Source organism: Pseudophryne corroboree, chromosome 3 (genome assembly GCF_028390025.1).
Source record: "Pseudophryne corroboree isolate aPseCor3 chromosome 3, aPseCor3.hap2, whole genome shotgun sequence".
Lineage (NCBI taxonomy): Eukaryota > Metazoa > Chordata > Amphibia > Anura > Myobatrachidae > Pseudophryne > Pseudophryne corroboree.
Window position 1 is genome coordinate 44,351,125 of NC_086446.1, and position 19,799 is coordinate 44,370,923.

A 19,799-nucleotide genomic window follows, 5' to 3' on the forward strand; every position below is an offset into this window, starting at 1 on the left:
GGGATTTTTGGAGCTATCCTACCATCTTTTACTTGAACTACTACAGGAGCTACATTTGCCATCAATCCAGTGTCTTGTCCATCTTTGGTCCAAAGTGACTCCGGTATCTGGGAGATCATTTCCTCTACCTTGGATGGACACCTGTCTGTAACAGCAGTGTGTGACATTAACCTTTGTGGGGAGTCTAGCATATCCTGCACTTCCTGAGCGTGATTCTCGGGTATATCTAAGAAAACACCTTCAGGAGTACAATATATGACACACCCCATCTTACACAGTAAATCTCTCCCAAGTAGATTAGTCGGAGCCGATGCAGCTAGCAAAAAGGAGTACTTGGTCTGCAAAGGCCCTATCGTAATCTCTGCTGGTTTACTTAAAGGGTAGTGTTGTACTACTCCTGTTACTCCCATTGCTGGAATTGTTTTACCCGTGGTTTTCATACCCACCGTTGAATTTAACACTGACTTGGCCACCCCCGTATCTACAAGGAAAGGTAGTGATCTACCAGCTACATCAATTGTGACCTCAGGTTCACTTCCAAGGCTCGCAATTAATTTCACTGGCTGCAGACTACAGGTGTGGCATGACCCCCTATTGTATGTTGTGACCATCCCGCAGCGCGTTGGCAGCTACAATATGTGAGGGGGGTAACTGAGAATTTTCAGAGACCTGCCAGTCTCTCTTTGGTGGGTACCTCTTTGTTTCCCCTGCATGTGGCTCATAACTCCTCCTCTGCGGTCCCTGATCCCATTTGCGTGTGCCATACTGTGTGTCATGTTCTGGTCTAGGGGGTCGATATACCTTATGTGGGTCTCTAAATCTGCAATTCCGTGCAATATGTCCTTCCTTATGGCAGTTATAACATTTTACCACATACGACTTACCATCAGGGGTCTGGGGCTTAGGCTGAGGTGGCCTTGTTGTAAGGGCTTGTATACTTTGTATACTTACTGCCATCAGCTTATCCCCCTGTGACTACCTGTGTCTAACGATGTTCCGATCATGCCCAACAGCGGACTCTCTTAATGCAGCCACCGAGATACCTCTCCAGTTGGGTTGAGTGGTCTGTACCCTTGTTCTCAACACTTCCTTTAAACCGTCCATTAATACGGACACCGCTACCTCCCTATGATGCATATTTTCCTCAATGTCCACGACCCCAGTGTATTTAGCCATTTCCTCTAATGCCCTATGGAAATAGTCAGAAGCAGTTTCACCTTCTTTTTGTCTAATGGAGAAAATTTTGTTCCACTTGACAACAGTTGGGAAATATACTCCTAACTGCAGATTGATCTGTTTAACATTCTCCTGATTGTAAATTAGATGAAGAGGTACCTCTCACTGATGAATACAATCAGTAATGAATTTCACAGGGTCAATGGTAGAGGGCAAACATGCCCGCAGCACTGTCCGCCAATCTTTGTTATTGGGTTCGGCGGCGTTACCTAGTTCTTTAATAAACCTTTGACATGCGGCTAGATCTTTCCTGGGATCGGGAAATTCAGACATAATTGTCCTTAATTCTGTCCGAGACCAGGGACAATGCATTGCAATGTTCCTGATGGGAGTGACTCCCTGTGCGTCAGTCTTTCCATTGGGGACTGCGATCACCCTGACAGGATTAAGTTCAATTACATCACTCTGGGTTGATTCTACAATGTGAGGTGTGATTGTTTCTGCATAATGTACAGTACCGTACTTACCTGTGGACACGACCTCACCTGTCCCTCCACTAGGGGCCTTCGCTACTCCTCTTACTGGTTGGGCCTTGAGTTTCTTGTATGGTGGCTGCTAGAGAGAGTGCCGATATTGTGGTAGGCTCATCTTCCTGGTCGCAGTCCTGAGGGAAGTTTAAGATGGGATACAACTTGCACGGGTTAGCATTAGCATCAATACATTTATCTACTTTACTCTTATCACCATTAATACATTTATTAAGTGCACTTTTATCGTATACCAGTATGCCATTCTCTGTAGCCATTTTCTCTCCTGTTATGTATGGTGGTGGTGGTGCTGTTGCTATCAGTTTCCTGCTAGGGTTGGAACCAGCTGCTTGAGCTAATCCCTGTTGTATCTCACCCTCCTGTTGCCATAACTGTAAATAATCATAATGTCTAATCCTTTGTTTCTTGGATTTTATACGACATATCCTTCTCCTTAGATTTTGCAACACCTCAGGATTAAAATAAGAATTTACTTACCGATAATTCTATTTCTCGGAGTCCGTAGTGGATGCTGGGGTTCCTGAAAGGACCATGGGGAATAGCGGCTCCGCAGGAGACAGGGCACAAAAAAGTAAAGCTTTTACCAGATCAGGTGGTGTGCACTGGCTCCTCCCCTATGACCCTCCTCCAGACTCCAGCCAGGTACTGTGCCCGGACGAGCGTACACAATAAGGGAGGCAATTTGAATCCCGGGTAAGACTCATACCAGCCACACCAATCACACCGTACAACTTGTGATCTAAACCCAGTTAACAGTATGATAACAGAAAGAGCCTCTTAAAGATGGCTCCTTAACAATATAACCCGAATTTGTTAACAATAACTATGTACAGTATTGCAGATAATCCGCACTTGGGATGGGCGCCCAGCATCCACTACGGACTCCGAGAAATAGAATTATCGGTAAGTAAATTCTTATTTTCTCTATCGTCCTAAGTGGATGCTGGGGTTCCTGAAAGGACCATGGGGATTATACCAAAGCTCCCAAACGGGCGGGAGAGTGCGGATGACTCTGCAGCACCGAATGAGAGAATTCCAAGTCCTCTTTTGCCAGGGTATCAAATTTGTAGAATTTTACAAACGTGTTTTCCCCCGACCACGTAGCTGCTCGGCAGAATTGTAATGCCGAGACCCCTCGGGCAGCCGCCCAAGATGAGCCCACCTTCCTTGTGGAATGGGCCTTAACAGATTTAGGCTGTGGCAGGCCTGCCACAGAATGAGCAAGTTGAATTGTGTTACAAATCCAACGAGCAATCGTCTGCTTAGAAGCAGGGGCACCCAACTTGTTGGGTGCATATAGTATCAACAGCGAGTCAGATTTTCTGACTTCAGCCGTCCTTGAAAATGTATATTTTTAAGGCTCTGACAACGTCCAACAACTTGGAGTCCTCCAAGTCGCCAGTGGCCGCAGGCACCACAATAGGTTGGTTCAGGTGAAACGCTGATACCACCTTAGGGAGAAAATGCGGACGAGTCCTCAGTTCTGCCCTATCCGAATGGAAGATTAGATAAGGGCTTTTATAAGATAAAGCCGCCAATTCAGATACTTTCCTGGCGGAAGCCAGGGCCAGTAACATAGTCACTTTCCATGTGAGATATTTAAAATCCACCTTTTTCAATGGTTCAAACCAATGGGATTTGAGGAAATCTAAAACTACATTTAGATCCCACGGTGCCACCGGAGGCACCACAGGAGGCTGTATATGCAGTACTCCTTTAACAAAAGTCTGTACCTCAGGAACTGAGGCCAATTCTTTTTGGAAGAATATTGACAGGGCCGAAATTTGAACCTTAATAGATCTCAATTTGAGACCCATAGACAATCCTGATTGTAGGAAATGTAGGAAACGACCCAGTTGAAATTCCTCCGTCGGAACACTCCGATCCTCGCACCACGCGACATATTTTCGCCAAATGCGGTGATAATGTTTCGCGGTGACTTCCTTCCTTGCCTTAATCAAGGTAGGAATGACTTCTTCTGGAATGCCTTTCCCTTTTAGGATCTGGCGTTCAACCGCCATGCCGTCAAACGCAGCCGCGGTAAGTCTTGAAAGAGACAGGGACCCTGTTGTAGCAGGTCCCTTCTCAGAAGTAGAGGGCACGGGTCGTCCGTGACCAACTCTTGAAGTTCCGGGTACCAAGTCCTTCTTGGCCAATCCGGAGCCACTAGTATTGTTCTTACTCCTCTTCACCGTATAATCTTCAATACCTTTGGTATGAGAGGCAGAGGAGGAAACACATATACTGATTTGTACACCCAAGGTGTTACCAGTGCGTCCACAGCTATTGCCTGTGGATCTCTTGACCTGGCGCAATATTTGTCCAGTTTCTTGTTGAGGCGAGACGCCATCATGTCTACCATTGGTCTTTCCCAACAGTTTATTAGCATGTGGAAGACTTCTGGATGAAGACCCCCCTCTCCCGGGTGAATATCGTGTCTGCTGAGGAAGTCTGCTTCCCAGTTGTCCACGCCCGGGAAGAACACTGCTGACAGTGCTATTACGTGAGTCTCCGCCCAGCGAAGAATCTTGGCAGCTTCTGCCATTGCACTCCTGCTTCTTGTGCCGCCCTGTCTGTTTACATGGGCGACCGCCGTGATGTTGTCCGACTGAATCAACACCGGTTTTCCTTGCAGGAGTGGTTCCGCCTGGCTTAGAGCATTTTAGATTGCTCTTAGTACCAGAATGTTTATGTGAAGAGACTTTTCCAGGTTCGTCCATACCCCCTGGAAGTTTCTTCCTTGTGTGACTGCTCCCCAACCTCTCAGGCTGGCGTCCGTGGTCACCAGGATCAAATCCTGTATGCCGAATCTGCGGCCCTCCAATAGATGAGCCTTTTGCAACCACCACAGAAGATATACCCTTGTCCTTGGCGACAGGGTTATTCGCAGGTGCATCTGAGGATGCGACCCTGACCATTTGTCCAACAGATCCCTTTGGAAAATTCTTGCATGGAATCTGCCGAATGGAATTGCTTCGTAAAAAGCCACCATTTTTCCCAGGACTCTTGTGCATTGATGTACAGACACCTTTCCTGGTTTTAGGAGGTTCCTGACAGGTCGGATAACTCCTTGGCTTTTTCCTCGGGAAGAAAAACCTTTTTCTGAACCGTGTCCAGAATCATCCCTAGGAACAGCAGACGTATCGTCGGAAAACAGCTGCGATTCTTGGAATATTTAGAATCCAGTCGTGCCGTCGAAGAACTACTTTAGATAGTGCTCTTCCGACCTCCAACTGTTCTCTGGAACTTGCCCTTTTTAGGTCGTGCAAGTAAGGGATAATTTAGATGCCTTTTTTCTTTGAAGAAACATCTTTTCGGCCATTACCTTGGTAAAAAGGCCCGGGGTGCCGTGGATAATTCAAACGGCATCGTCTGAAACTGATATTGACAGTTCTGTACCACGAACCAGAGGTACCCTTGATGAGAAGGACAAAATTTGGACATGGAGGTAATCCTTGATGTCCAGGGACACCATATAGTCCCCTTTTTTCCGGTTCGCTATCACTGCTCTGAGTGACTTTATCTCGATTTGAACCTTTTATGTAAGTGTTCAAAACATTTTAGATTTAGACTATGTGTCACCAAGCCGTCTGGCTTCAGTACCACAATATAGTGTGGAAAAATAATACCCTTTTCCTTGTCGTAGGAGGGGTACTTTGATTATCACCTGCTGGATATACAGCTTGTGAATTGTTTCCAATGCTGCCTCCCTGTCGGAGGGAGCCGTTGGTAAAGCAGACTTCAGGAACCTGCGAGGAGAAGATGTCTCGACTCTCCAATCTTTACCCCTGGGATAATACTCGTACGATCTAGGGGTCAACTTGCGAGTGATCCCACTGCGCCCTGAGGCTCTTGAGACTACCCCCCCACCTTGAGTCCGCTTGCACGGCCCCAGCGTCATGCTGAGGACTTGGCAGACGCGGTGGAGGGCTTCTTTTCCTGGGAAAGGGCTGCCTGCTGCAGTCTACTTCCCTTACCTCTATGTCTGGGCAGATATGACTGGCCTTTTGCCTGCATGCCCTCATGGGAAAGGAAAGATTGAGGCTGAAAAGACGGTGTCTTTTTTAGCTGAGATGTAACTTGGGGTAAAAAAGGTTGGATTTCCCAGCTGTTGCTGTGGTCCCCAGGTCCGATGGACCGACCCCCAAATAACTCCTTCCCTTTATACAGCAATACTTCCATCTGCCGTATGGGATCTGTATCACCTGACCACTGTCGTGTCCCTGACATCTTCTGGGAGATATGGACAACGCACTTATCTTGATGCCAGAGAGCAAATATCCCTCTGTGCATCTCACATACATATATATAGAATGCATCCTATTAAATGCTCTACATGAATAAAATATTTTCAGTCAGGGAATCCGACCAAGCCAACCCAGCACTGCATCTCCAGGCTGATGGCGATCGCTGGTCGCAGTATAACCACCGTATGTGTGTATATACTTTTTAGGATATTTTTCCAGCTTCCTATCAGCTGGCTCCTTGAGGGCGGCCGTATCTGGAGACGGTAACGCCACTTGATAAGCGTGTGAGCGCCTTATCACCCTAAGGGGTGTTTCCCAACGTACCCTAATTTCTGGCGGGAAAGGGTATAACGCCAATATTTGCTATCGGGGTAACCCTACGCATCATCACACACTTCATTTTATTTTATCTGATTCAGGAAAAACTACAGGTAGTTTTTTCACTCCCACATAATACCCTTTCTTGTGGTACTTGTAGTATCAGAAACACGTAACACCTCCTTCATTGCCCTTAACGTGTGGCCCTAATGAGAAATACGTTTGTTTATTCACCGTCGACACTGTATTCAGTGTCCGTGTCTGTGTCTGTGTCGACCGACTGAGGTAAATGGGCGTTTTTAAAACCCCTGACGGTGTTTCTGAGACGCCTGGACCGGTCCTAATAGATTGTCGGCCGTCTCATGTCGTCAACCGACCTTGCAGCGTGTTGACATTCTCACGTAATTCTCTAAATAAGCCATCCATTCCGGTGTCGACTCCCTAGAGAGTGACATCACCATTACAGGCAATTTCTCCGCCTCCTCACCAACATCGTCCTCATACATGTCGACACACACGTACCGACACACAGCACACACACCGGGAATGCTCTGACAGAGGACAGGACCCACTAGCCCTTTGGGGAGACAGAGGGAGAGTCTGCCAGCACACACCAAAAACGCTATAATTTTATAGGGACAACCTTATATAAGTGTTTCTCCCTTATAGCATCTTTTATATATATACAATATCGCCAAAATCAGTGCCCCCCCTCTCTGTTTTAACCCTGTTTCTGTAGTGCAGTGCAGGGGAGAGCCTGGGAGCCTTCTCTCCAGCTTTTCTGTGAGAGAAAATGGCGCTGTGTGCTGAGGAGATAGGCCCCGCCCCTTTTTCGGCGGGCTCGTCTCCCGCTATTTTTGAAGTTAGGCAGGGGTTAAATATCTCCATATAGCCTCTGTGGGCTATATGTGAGGTATTTTTTGCCTCTAATAAGGTTTTTATTTGCCTCTCAGAGCGCCCCCCCCAGCGCTCTGCACCCTCAGTGACTGTTGTGTGAAGTGTGCTGAGAGGAAAATGGCGCACAGCTGCAGTGCTGTGCGCTACCTTTATGAAGACTCAGGAGTCTTCAGCCGCCGATTTTGGACCTCTTCTCTCTTCAGCGTCTGCAAGGGGGCCGGCGGCGCGGCTCCGGTGACCATCCAGGCTGTACCTGTGATCGTCCCTCTGGAGCTAGTGTCCAGTAGCCAAGCAGCAAATCCACTCTGCACGCAGGTGAGTTCACTACTTCTCCCCTAAGTCCCTCGTTGCAGTGATCCTGTTGCCAGCAGGACTCACTGTAAAGTAAAAAACCTAAGCTAAACTTTCTCTAAGCAGCTCTTTAGGAGAGCCACCTAGATTGCACCCTTCTCGTTCGGGCACAAAATCTAACTGGAGTCTGGAGGAGGGTCATAGGGGGAGGAGCCAGTGCACACCACCTGATCTGGTAAAAGCTTTACTTTTTTGTGCCCTGTCTCCTGCGGAGCCGCTATTCCCCATGGTCCTTTCAGGAACCCCAGCATCCACTTAGGACGATAGAGAAAACTGCCTACCCTAGGGAACGGTTCCCTATCGTCCACAGTCATATGTTCCCACTCATTGCATAAGACCTCTGCGTGTGATCCATATTTCTCACACATTATGTACCTCGCCGACCCTTTGGGCCGCGGAATATCAACCTGAACCCTGGTTGATCGTCCCTTACTTGAGCAACTGGCCCCCATTCTTTGCAGGTATTGCCTTCTCAGCGAATTCCTACAAAAACCAAATTACTCAATATAAGGCAACGGTGAAAGTTCTCCGAGTGCTCTCACCCACCCACGCCCCTGCTGGCCAATACACCGAACACTGTGCCCAGTGCCGGTTGTACCCAACCTCGGGCTCCTGTGTAACCGTTATTTACTGAGAGCGTGTGGGAGTATGCTACCCCTCCCAGTAAATATCAGTTTTTGGAGATTTCCTGAGTGACCAGCGAAACTCCCTTAAAATAAAAAAACTGTTACACAAATCACGTTACGTGTACAATTAGCGTCTATGACCCCGCGATTGTACGCAAATTGCGTAATGGGTATCAAGGTGAACTAACTAATGCACACAGTAACGTGCGGTACAGTCGCACTGCGTATAAGTAACTATTACTTATCCGCCGCACGACCAGCGGAATCGGTTGTTTAGGCTGCGAAACCTCAGCCGGAGCGTATTCTCAAAATGGGCCTATATGGGTATCTCACCAACCCCCGGGGCTGCGATATCTCTCTGCTGACCTCTCAGGCCGCAGTATTCAGAGCTTCACTGACCTGCTGGTCTGTGGTAAACTTGCTACCTTGCTCCTTTGTACTCTTATCAATGTTAACGTGAGCAAGCCAATCTCACGCCACCAAGTGTCCACTCCACTGGTGTACTCTCCTATGGGATCCCGAATTCCCTTGGGTCCAAAACCTTTATTGTTTGCACACTCACTCTTGCTCACTCATATACACTTCGATTTTTCTGTACACAAAATTACTTTCATTCAGGTAAAATAAGAATTTACTTACCGATAATTCTATTTCTCATAGTCCGTAGTGGATGCTGGGGACTCCGTAAGGACCATGGGGAATAGCGGCTCCGCAGGAGACTGGGCACAAAGTAAAAAGCTTTAGGACTACCTGGTGTGCACTGGCTCCTCCCCCTATGACCCTCCTCCAAGCCTCAGTTAGGATACTGTGCCCGGACGAGCGTACACAATAAGGAAGGATTTTGAATCCCGGGTAAGACTCATACCAGCCACACCAATCACACCGTACAACTTGTGATCTGAACCCAGTTAACAGCATGATAACAAAGGAGCCTCTGAAAAGATGGCTCACAACAATAATAACCCGATTTTTGTAACAATAACTATGTACAAGTATTGCAGACAATCCGCACTTGGGATGGGCGCCCAGCATCCACTACGGACTATGAGAAATAGAATTATCGGTAAGTAAATTCTTATTTTCTCTAACGTCCTAAGTGGATGCTGGGGACTCCGTAAGGACCATGGGGATTATACCAAAGCTCCCAAACGGGCGGGAGAGTGCGGATGACTCTGCAGCACCGAATGAGAGAACTCCAGGTCCTCCTCAGCCAGGGTATCAAATTTGTAGAATTTAGCAAACGTGTTTGCCCCTGACCAAGTAGCTGCTCGGCAAAGTTGTAAAGCCGAGACCCCTCGGGCAGCCGCCCAAGATGAGCCCACTTTCCGTGTGGAATGGGCTTTTACAGATTTTGGCTGTGGCAGGCCTGCCACAGAATGTGCAAGCTGAATTGTACTACAAATCCAACGAGCAATCGTCTGCTTAGAAGCAGGAGCACCCAGCTTGTTGGGTGCATACAGGATAAACAGCGAGTCAGATTTTCTGACTCCAGCCGTCCTGGAAACATATATTTTCAGGACCCTGACTACGTCTAGCAACTTGGAATCCTCCAAGTCCCTAGTAGCCGCAGGCACCACAATAGGCTGGTTTAAGTGAAATGCTGAAACCACCTTAGGAAGAAATTGAGGCCGAGTCCTCAATTCTGCCCTATCCGTATGAAAAATTAGGTAAGGGCTTTTATAGGATAAAGCCGCCAATTCTGATACAAGCCTGGCTGAAGCCAGGGCTAACAGCATTACCACTTTCCATATGAGATATTTTAAGTCCACAGTGGTGAGTGGTTCAAACCAATGTGATTTTAGGAATACCAAAACTACATTGAGATCCCAAGGTGCCACTGGAGGCACAAAAGGAGGCTGTATATGCAGTACCCCCTTGACAAACGTCTGAACTTCAGGAACTGAAGCTAGTTCTTTTTGGAAGAATATTGACAGGGCCGAAATTTGAACCTTAATGGACCCTAATTTTAGGCCCATAGACAGTCCTGTTTGCAGGAAATGCAGGAAACGACCCAGTTGAAATTCCTCTGTAGGGGCCTTCCTGGCCTCACACCACGCAACATATTTACGCCAAATACGGTGATAATGTTGCACAGTTACATCCTTCCTGGCTTTGATCAGGGTAGGGATGACTTCATCCGGAATGCCTTTTTCCTTCAGGATCCGGCGTTCAACCGCCATGCCGTCAAACGCAGCCGCGGTAAGTCTTGAAACTGACATGGTCCCTGCTGGAGCAGGTCCTTTCTTAGAGGTAGAGGCCACGGGTCTTCCGTGAGCATCTCTTGAAGTTCCGGGTACCAAGTCCTTCTTGGCCAATCCGGAGCCACGAGTATAGTCTTTACTCCTCTCCTTCTTATGATTCTCAATACCTTGGGTATGAGAGGTAGAGGAGGGAACACATACACTGATCGGTACACCCACGGTGTTACCAGAGCGTCCACAGCTATTGCCTGAGGGTCCCTTGACCTGGCGCAATATCTGTCCAGTTTTTTGTTGAGGCGGGACGCCATCATGTCCACCTTTGGTTTTTCCCAACGGTTCACAATCATGTGGAAGACTTCTGGGTGAAGTCCCCACTCCCCCGGGTGGAGATCGTGTCTGCTGAGGAAGTCTGCTTCCCAGTTGTCCACTCCCGGAATGAACACTGCTGACAGTGCTATCACATGATTTTCCGCCCAGCGAAAAATCCTTGCAACTTCCGTCATTGCCCTCCTGCTTCTTGTGCCGCCCTGTCTGTTTACGTGGGCGACTGCCGTGATGTTGTCCGACTGGATCAACACCGACTGACCCTGAAGCAGAGGCCTTGCCTGACTTAGGGCATTGTAAATGGCCCTTAGTTCCAGGATATTTATGTGAAGTGACGTTTCCATGCTTGACCACAAGCCCTGGAAATTTCTTCCCCGTGTGACTGCTCCCCAGCCTCTCAGGCTGGCATCCGTGGTCACCAGGACCCAATCCTGAATGCCGAATCTGCGGCCCTCTAGGAGATGAGCACTCTGTAACCACCACAGGAGAGACACCCTTGTCCTTGGAGACAGGGTTATCTGCTGATGCATTTGAAGATGCGATCCGGACCATTTGTCCAGCAGATCCCACTGAAAAGTTCTTGCGTGGAATCTGCCGAATGGAATCGCTTCGTAAGAAGCCACCATCTTTCCCAGGACCTTTGTGCATTGATGCACTGACACCTGGCCTGGTCTTAGGAGGTTCCTGACTAGGTCGGATAACTCCCTGGCTTTCTCCTCCGGGAGAAACACCTTTTTCTGTACTGTGTCCAGAATCATCCCTAGGAACAGCAGACGTGTCGTCGGAATCAGCTGCGATTTTGGAATATTTAGAATCCAACCGTGCTGTCGTAGTACTATTTGAGATAGTGCTACTCCGACCTCTAACTGTTCTCTGGACCTTGCCCTTATCAGGAGATCGTCCAAGTAAGGGATAATTAAGACGCCTTTTCTTCGAAGAAGAATCATCATTTCGGCCATTACCTTGGTAAAGACCCGGGGTGCCGTGGACAATCCAAACGGCAGCGTCTGAAACTGATAATGACAGTTCTGTACCACAAACCTGAGGTACCCTTGGTGAGAAGGGCAAATTGGGACATGGAGGTAAGCATCCTTGATGTCCAGAGACACCATATAGTCCCCTTCTTCCAGGTTCGCTATCACTGCTCTGAGTGACTCCATCTTGAACTTGAACCTTCTTATGTAAGTGTTCAAGGATTTCAGATTTAAAATGGGTCTCACCGAGCCGTCCGGCTTCGGTACCACAAACAGCGTGGAATAATACCCCTTTCCCTGTTGTAGGAGGGGTACCTTGATTATCACCTGCTGGGAATACAGCTTGTGAATGGCTTCCAATATCGCCTCCCTGTCGGGGGGAGACGTTGGTAAAGCAGACTTCAGGAACCGGCGAGGGGGAGACGTCTCGAATTCCAATTTGTACCCCTGAGATACTACCTGCAGGATCCAGGGGTCCACTTGCGAGTGAGCCCACTGCGCGCTGAAAATCTTGAGACGGGCCCCCACCGTGCCTGAGTCCGCTTGTAAGGCCCCAGCGTCATGCTGAGGACTTGGCAGAAGCGGGGGAGGACTTCTGTTCGTGGGAAGAGGCTGTCTGCTGCAGTCTTTTTCCCCTTCCTCTGCCCCGGGGCAGATATGAGTGGCCTTTTGCCCGCTTGCCCTTATGGGGACGAAAGGACTGAGCCTGAAAAGACGGTATCTTTTTCTGCTGCGAGGTGACTTGGGGTAGAAAGGTGGATTTCCCGGCCGTTGCCGTGGTCACCAAGTCCGATAGACCGACCCCAAATAACTCCTCCCCTTTATACGGCAATACTTCCATATGTCGTTTGGAATCCGCATCCCCTGACCACTGTCGCGTCCATAATCCTCTTCTGGCAGAAATGGACATCGCACTTACTCTTGATGCCAGAGTGCAAATATCCCTCTGTGCATCTCGCATATATAGAAACGCATCTTTTAAACGCTCTATAGTCAATAATATATTGTCCCTGTCCAGGGTATCAATATTTTCAGTCAGGGAATCCGACCAAGCCACCCCAACACTGCACATCCAGGCTGAGGCGATTGCTGGTCGCAGTATAATACCAGTATGTGTGTATATACTTTTTAGGACATTTTCCAGCTTCCTATCAGCTGGTTCCTTGAGGGCGGCCGTATCAGGAGACGGTAACGCCACTTGTTTTGATAAGCGTGTGAGCGCCTTATCCACCCTAGGGGGTGTTTCCCAGCGCGCCCTAACCTCTGGCGGGAAAGGGTATAATGCCAATAATTTTTTAGAAATTAGCAGTTTTTTATCGGGGGAAACCCACGCTTCATCACACACCTCATTTAATTCATCTGATTCAGGAAAAACTACGGGTAGTTTTTTCACACCCCACATAATACCCTTTTTTGTGGTACTTGTAGTATCAGAAATGTTCAAAACCTCCTTCATTGCCGTGATCACGTAACGTGTAGCCCTACTGGAAAATACGTTTGTTTCTTCACCGTCGACACTGGAGTCAGTGTCCGTGTCTGTGTCTGTATCGACCTGATGTAACGGGCGCTTTAGAGCCCCTGACGGTGTTTGAGACGCCTGTACAGGTATTAACTAATTATCCGGCTGTCTCATGTCGTCAACAGACTTTTGTAAAGTGCTGACACTATCACGTAAGTCTTTCCATAAGATCATCCAGTCAGGTGTCGACTCCCTAGAGGGTGACATCACTAACACAGGCAATTGCTCCGCCTCCACACCATTTTCCTCCTCATACATGTTGACACAACGTACCGACACACCGCACACACACAGGGAATGCTCTGATAGAGGACAGGACCCCACTAGCCCTTTGGGGAGACAGAGGGAGAGTTTGCCAGCACACACCAGAGCGCTATATATATACAGGGATATCCTTATATAAGTGTTTTTCCCTAATATAGCTGCTGTATATCTTTATATGCCAATTTTATGCCCCCCCTCTCTTGTTTTACCCTGTTTCTGTAGTGCAGGACTGCAGGGGAGAGTCAGGGAGCCTTCCTCCAACGGAGCTGTGAGGAAAAAATGGCGCCAGTGTGCTGAGGAGATAGGCTCCGCCCCCTTTTCGGCGGCCTTTCTCCCGCTTTTTTATTGTAATTTAGGCAGGGGTTAAATACATCCATATAGCCCAGGAGCTATATATGATGTATTTTTAGCCAAAAAAAGGTATTTCTATTGCGTCTCAGGGCGCCCCCCCCCAGCGCCCTGCACCCTCAGTGACCGGAGTGTGAAGTGTGCTGAGAGCAATGGCGCACAGCTGCGGTGCTGTGCGCTACCTTAATGAAGACAGGACGTCTTCTGCCGCCGATTTTCCGGACTCTTCAGTCTTCTGGCTCTGTAAGGGGGACGGCGGCGCGGCTCCGGGACCCATCCATGGCTGGGCCTGTGATCGTCCCTCTGGAGCTAATGTCCAGTAGCCTAAGAAGCCCAATCCACTCTGCACGCAGGTGAGTTCGCTTCTTCTCCCCTTAGTCCCTCGATGCAGTGAGCCTGTTGCCAGCAGGTCTCACTGAAAGTAAAAAACCTACTTTAAACTTTTTCTCTAAGCAGCTCAGGAGAGCCACCTAGATTGCACCCTTCTCGTTCGGGCACAAAATCTTAACTGAGGCTTGAAGGAGGGTCATAGGGGGAGGAGCCAGTGCACACCAGGTAGTCCTAAAGCTTTTTACTTTGTGCCCAGTCTCCTGCGGAGCCGCTATTCCCCATGGTCCTTACGGAGTCCCCAGCATCCACTTAGGACGTTAGAGAAAACAGGCTAATCCCAGAGGTGACACAATAAGGGAAGGATCTTTTAAACTAAAATTTTGGAAACTGAACAATTTTTGTGCTATTATCGCGTGGCTACCGTATCGCCTAAACTAAAACAATGCTATTGTGTGATTTGTATCTAGTGGGCGTATCTGTACGCACGTTGCGTAAACACGCCACGTGTGTAGGCCTTTGCGTTGCGTACGCAGTCCCGTACGCTGTCCAAGACACGTGTACAAAGGCCGGATACGCCCGCAGTAACACAAATAACACGCTTCTATAAATGTAAACGATATTCAACTATAATCGCTTACTAACACCACACAGTATCTCCTGTATAAACCTTTATAACTGGGTCAGGCTACGTGTGTTTTACAATTACTCCCTTAAATATTACTCTTTACTTTTAACTAAAATAGCAACAAATTTTCTCAGCACGTGATCAATGTTAATGGCAAACAAGAGGGTAGATATGCAAAAATACACAAATGAAATACAGGTGTGTGCGTGTGTTACGTGTGTTGCGTGCGCAGTTGCACCAAACGGAAATTTAACAGATTTAAAACCAAACAAACAATAGCTTTACGTTCTTACCTTCCGGATCCCACCAGCATCCCTTCAAACCAAGCGGAGCAGACGCTTATCTAATCAGCACTAATGTATCCCTGACCACAAAATGGCTAACAGGGGATACTACCTTCCCGCCCTTTGCTGATAGATAAAAGTCTGCCTTGTCCTGCTAGGCTGCGGATATGAGGAGAACCGGACAGAGCTCCCCAATTGATATTGTCAATTATTATCTTAAAACATAAAGCTATACACTATTACCGTGGAGCCGCTATGGCCGCCAGACCACATGCACGTGCTACGCACTTTGTACGCTATTTGCGTACAGAGTCCCGCACGTGGTACGCACTTGGCGTACACACGCTGCGCTGAGTGTACGGAATACACACAGCGGGCGCACACACAGTTGATAACCTTTAAACCTTGTTAATAAAACACAGTAAGAATATGCTTATGCTCTAAACCTTAGTAGTCAAATACAGGTTGAGTATCCCTTATCCAAAATGCTTGGGACCAGAGGTATTTTGGATATGGGATTTTTCCGTATTTTGGAATAATTGCATACCATAATGAGATATTATGGTGATGGGACCTAAATCTGAGCACACAATTCATTTATGTTTCATATACACCTTATACACACAGCCTGAATGTCATTTAATACAATATTTTTAATAACTTTGTGTATTAAACAAAGTGTGTCTACATTCACACAATTCATTTATGTTTCATATACACCTTATACACACAGCCTGAAGGACATTTAATACAATATTTTTAATAACTTTGTGTATTAAACAAAGTTTGTGTACATTGAGCCATCAGAAAACAAAGGTTTCACTATCTCACTCTCACTCAAAAAAGTCCGTATTTCGGAATATTCCATATTTCGGAATATTTGGATATGGGATACTCAACCTGTACTGTAATGATGTAACGCTTAAAAACCTTAACAATGTATATGCTGTTTGAGCGATTAAGACGCTAAGAGAGCCCTTTGCAGGAAAGTGAAAACACAACACCAGGTTTGGTTAAAACCACAGCAGCTCTAACACTGCCGTGGATTATTCAGAGAAAAAGGGGAAAACAATACAAGTTATACACTACAGGCTAACACAGAAATCTAACAGAATAACAGAGAATAAGACGAACAATGGCTACAGAGAATATACATACGTGGGGAATCCAGTCCTCAGCTATCAGGTAGAAAGCCTTCAGAGACATGAAGCTGGCCAGGCAACAGTGGTCTTTATATACACAACATACATTCACAATACAATGGTACCTGTAATCTCATTGTTCATTGGACACAGGGATGTGTCTCTACATTACAGCAAAGGTCATAGGTGGATTTGAACAGGTGGGCTGTGTCTTTCCCCAACTGCTCTGGTGGGAGGTATCCTCAGGATTCCCGCCGCATGTGTAATTTACAGCAAATACAGTTAATGCTCATACTCAACTTCTGTACATAACTATACGTAGGAGCGAGCGATCCTTTCCTAACTAACATCGGAATGTTACTCTTAAAATACCCTACAGCTGGATACTAGACACCACCTTTCAACCTTTATCTGACCCTTCCTATCATGCAAAGAGGAATCTCTCTGTCCAGGAACCGTTTAAACTAAACATACTCGCTGACATGGTCTTGGGGAATATTAACTACAAAATGCACTATTTGGGTTAAATATGCTACGATCGAGTCGCACACTACACGCTCACAAACTCCGCCGTAAATACACATCTCATGCGCACGATCGCCGGAGCGATCTTACGCAACTTGCGGGTATGTGCACGCACGGGGGAACAGGTGCACGAGCAGGGTGCATGAGGGGTTAGTACAAGGGATATGCATCATGATATTTTTCGACTTTGACACTTGGCAGACTGATGGCAGTCTCTATTGGGAACTGAGATTGAGAATAGGGTTCCTGTGACTGACAAGACCTAGGCGCTACACAGCGACAGGAGGCTCCCTGGGACCTCACCTTATGCTATGATTCTGATTATCCTGTATAACTGCCTTAAGTAACGTGGATAAGTATATTTTCATTCTTGTCAATGATATTATAAATAAATGATTGTTAAACTGTGTTGGCGTCCTGACTCTGACTATACCTCCGATATAGTAGCCCCACTGGGAACAGAGAAGATCGGTGGAGGTTTTTTTTTTTGGGAATAGGTGAGACAAGAGAATGTTTGAAGGGTGAGGGAAAAGGTGCAGGTGGAGAGAGATACGTTGAAGAGGTTAGCAAGGTGGGAGCAGGCAGTGGCAAAGAGTGAGCGGAGGAGGCGAGAGGGGAGGAGATTCAGGGGACAGGTGGAGGGGCAGACAAGATGAGGGAGTGGACTTGTTTGCCACTGATGGGTTGAAAAGAGAACAAGGTGGGTTGACCAGTGGAGTGGATGGCGGGGGTAGTTGGGCAGCAGCAGGGAGATGGGATATTTTGTAACAGATTGCCTCAATTTTGTAAGAGAATAAAGGAGCAAAGTCAGTCGTAGTTAAGGAGGTTGGAAGAGGAGGACAGGGTGGGCGAAGGAGACTGTTGAAAGTACCAAACATACGGCGGTGATTGGAGGATTGAGACGAGAAGAGTTCCTGGAAAAAGGATTGCTTGGCAAGGTATAGGGCAGAGCTGTAGGAGTGGACGAACCTAAAGTAGAGGAAGTTAGCCATAGAGCAAGATTTCCTTCAGAGGCACTCAGCAGTGCGCAAGCAATTTTGAAGGAACAGTGTCAGTTTGGAATACCAGGGTTGGGTTTTGTAGCAGAGGAGGGGGACACAGGAGATGGGGCAATGGAATTGAGCATGTAGGTGAGGCTGATGTTGTAGATGAAGACCATCTGGTTGGGGCAGGCTATGGAGGAGAGAGGAGGGTATCAAGTGAAGAGATCAGGACAGCTGGATCAAGATTATCGAGATATCATCCGGTAATGGTGGATTTTTGGCGTGAAGAGGAGTGGAGGAGATGGTAGAGTGAAAATGAGAAGATGGTGGTCAAAGATGGGGAAGGGGGAGTTGGAGAAATCAGAGATAGCATACAGATAGGTGAAGACAAGGTCAAGGGAGTGGCCAAGGCAGTGGTGGGGGTGTAGATCTAAAATAATAAAATAAACATCATATTAACATAAAATATCATAATCTGATACCGATGTTTAATAGTCACAGGGTAATGGTCTGCCCACATCTATGATAACAGGACACCACTGGCAGCTGCCCCTGTATAATAATAACAGTATACCATAGGCTGCTCCCCCTATATAATAATAATAATAATAATAATAATAACAACAACAACAATAACAGAATGCACAGGCTGCTCCCTCTGTATAGTAATAATAATACTAATAATAATAACAACAAGACACCACAGGCAGCTCACCCTGTGTAATAATAATAACAGGACACCACAGGCCACTCCATCTGTAGAATAATAATAACAACAACAACAACAACAACAACAACAACAACAACAATAACAGGACACCAAAGGCCGCACCCCCAGTATAACAATAATAAAACACCACTGGCTGATCCCCCTGTATAATAAAAATAATAAGAGGACACCACAGGTCACTCAACCTGTACAAAAATAAAAACAGGACACCACAGGCTGCTCCCCTGTATAATAACAATAATAAATACTATGGGGTCAATCCAAATCAAAGCGAATTTGCTCCCGGGGCTATTCAATTCAGCGTGATGCTAAATCGAAGAATGTCTGTTCTCCCGGACTAAACAGGGCGATTTGTTGGGAGAACGGCCATTCTCCGACTTAACTGGCCGGCGCAATGCTGTTTCTGCTGGGAATCAGCATTGTGCTGCCCTCACGCCTGCACTTTTGTCAGATTTCTGCTCATATCTCTCCGGGGGTGTGAGAGGAAATCTTGGCAGCAGCGGTCACTTTGCGCTAAATTGAATAGCCCCGGGAACTAAGTACCGGCGCTGTTCAATTCACTGTGAAATGAATTGATCACTATAATAATAATACCACATATCAGTGTGTGGCGGGAGCTGTGTTATTCCCCCTCATTTATCACTGTACGGTCCCCTCTCCCCAATATAATAATAACATATAGAATGTTACCTCTTGTATATGATGATCTCCAAAATGGCGGCTGAGTACTCCCTTACTCCGCCCCCTCCGCTGCGTCACTCCAAGAGGATATGACAAGTTATCATGTATTAGAGACTACAGGAAAATGGCCGCCGCACCATATGAGGACACTGATAATAGGTACAATTATTTACTCTAGTGATGACCTGTGTGATGCAGCTGTCGCTATCTACATGAGGTCCGGAGTTTTTCTGCCGCCTGATTGGCTTCTCGGAGAGTCAATCACAGCACTGACGAGTGAGAGTGGGTGGGTGGAGCCGGTGAGATAGCTGTGAGATGCGATTGGCCGAAGTGGGGTGAGCGGGAGGGGACAGCTGCGGGGTGGGCGTGTCAGTAGAATAATAGGCAGCGGAGCAGCAGGTACAGTAACCATGGTTACAGAGAGACGCTGAGGAGGCCCCGCCCCTCCCCATAGTAACACTGGCTGTCATGTGACTAATGAGGGATATATAATAATCTCCTGACTGTATTAGTAACAGGTAGTAATGTGCTGCTCTGTCCCCAATATGTCCCCCCGGGCAGTGTCCTGTGTTATTATATATCAGCTATGGCTTATACTGCAGCCTGTGGTGTCACCTCACTGTACCGCAGGGGGAGCGGCCTGTGGTGTCATCTTACTGTACTGCAGGGGGAGCGGGCCCGTGGTGTCACCTTACTGTACTGCAGG

General features: G+C 47.3%; 1 protein-coding gene across 1 annotated transcript in view; it reads right to left on the bottom strand.

Annotated features, from left to right (window-relative positions):
- Window positions 1–19,799, bottom strand: part of LOC135057136 (uncharacterized) — a 352,772-nt gene that overhangs the window by 145,116 nt on the left and 187,857 nt on the right. The window contains exons 9-11 of the mRNA XM_063963032.1: window positions 18,058–18,112; window positions 17,765–17,872; window positions 17,571–17,668 (exon numbers count right to left, since the gene is read on the bottom strand). Coding sequence (XP_063819102.1) covers window positions 17,571–17,668; window positions 17,765–17,872; window positions 18,058–18,112 — 261 coding nt within the window. The remainder of the gene's footprint in view (window positions 1–17,570; window positions 17,669–17,764; window positions 17,873–18,057; window positions 18,113–19,799) is intronic.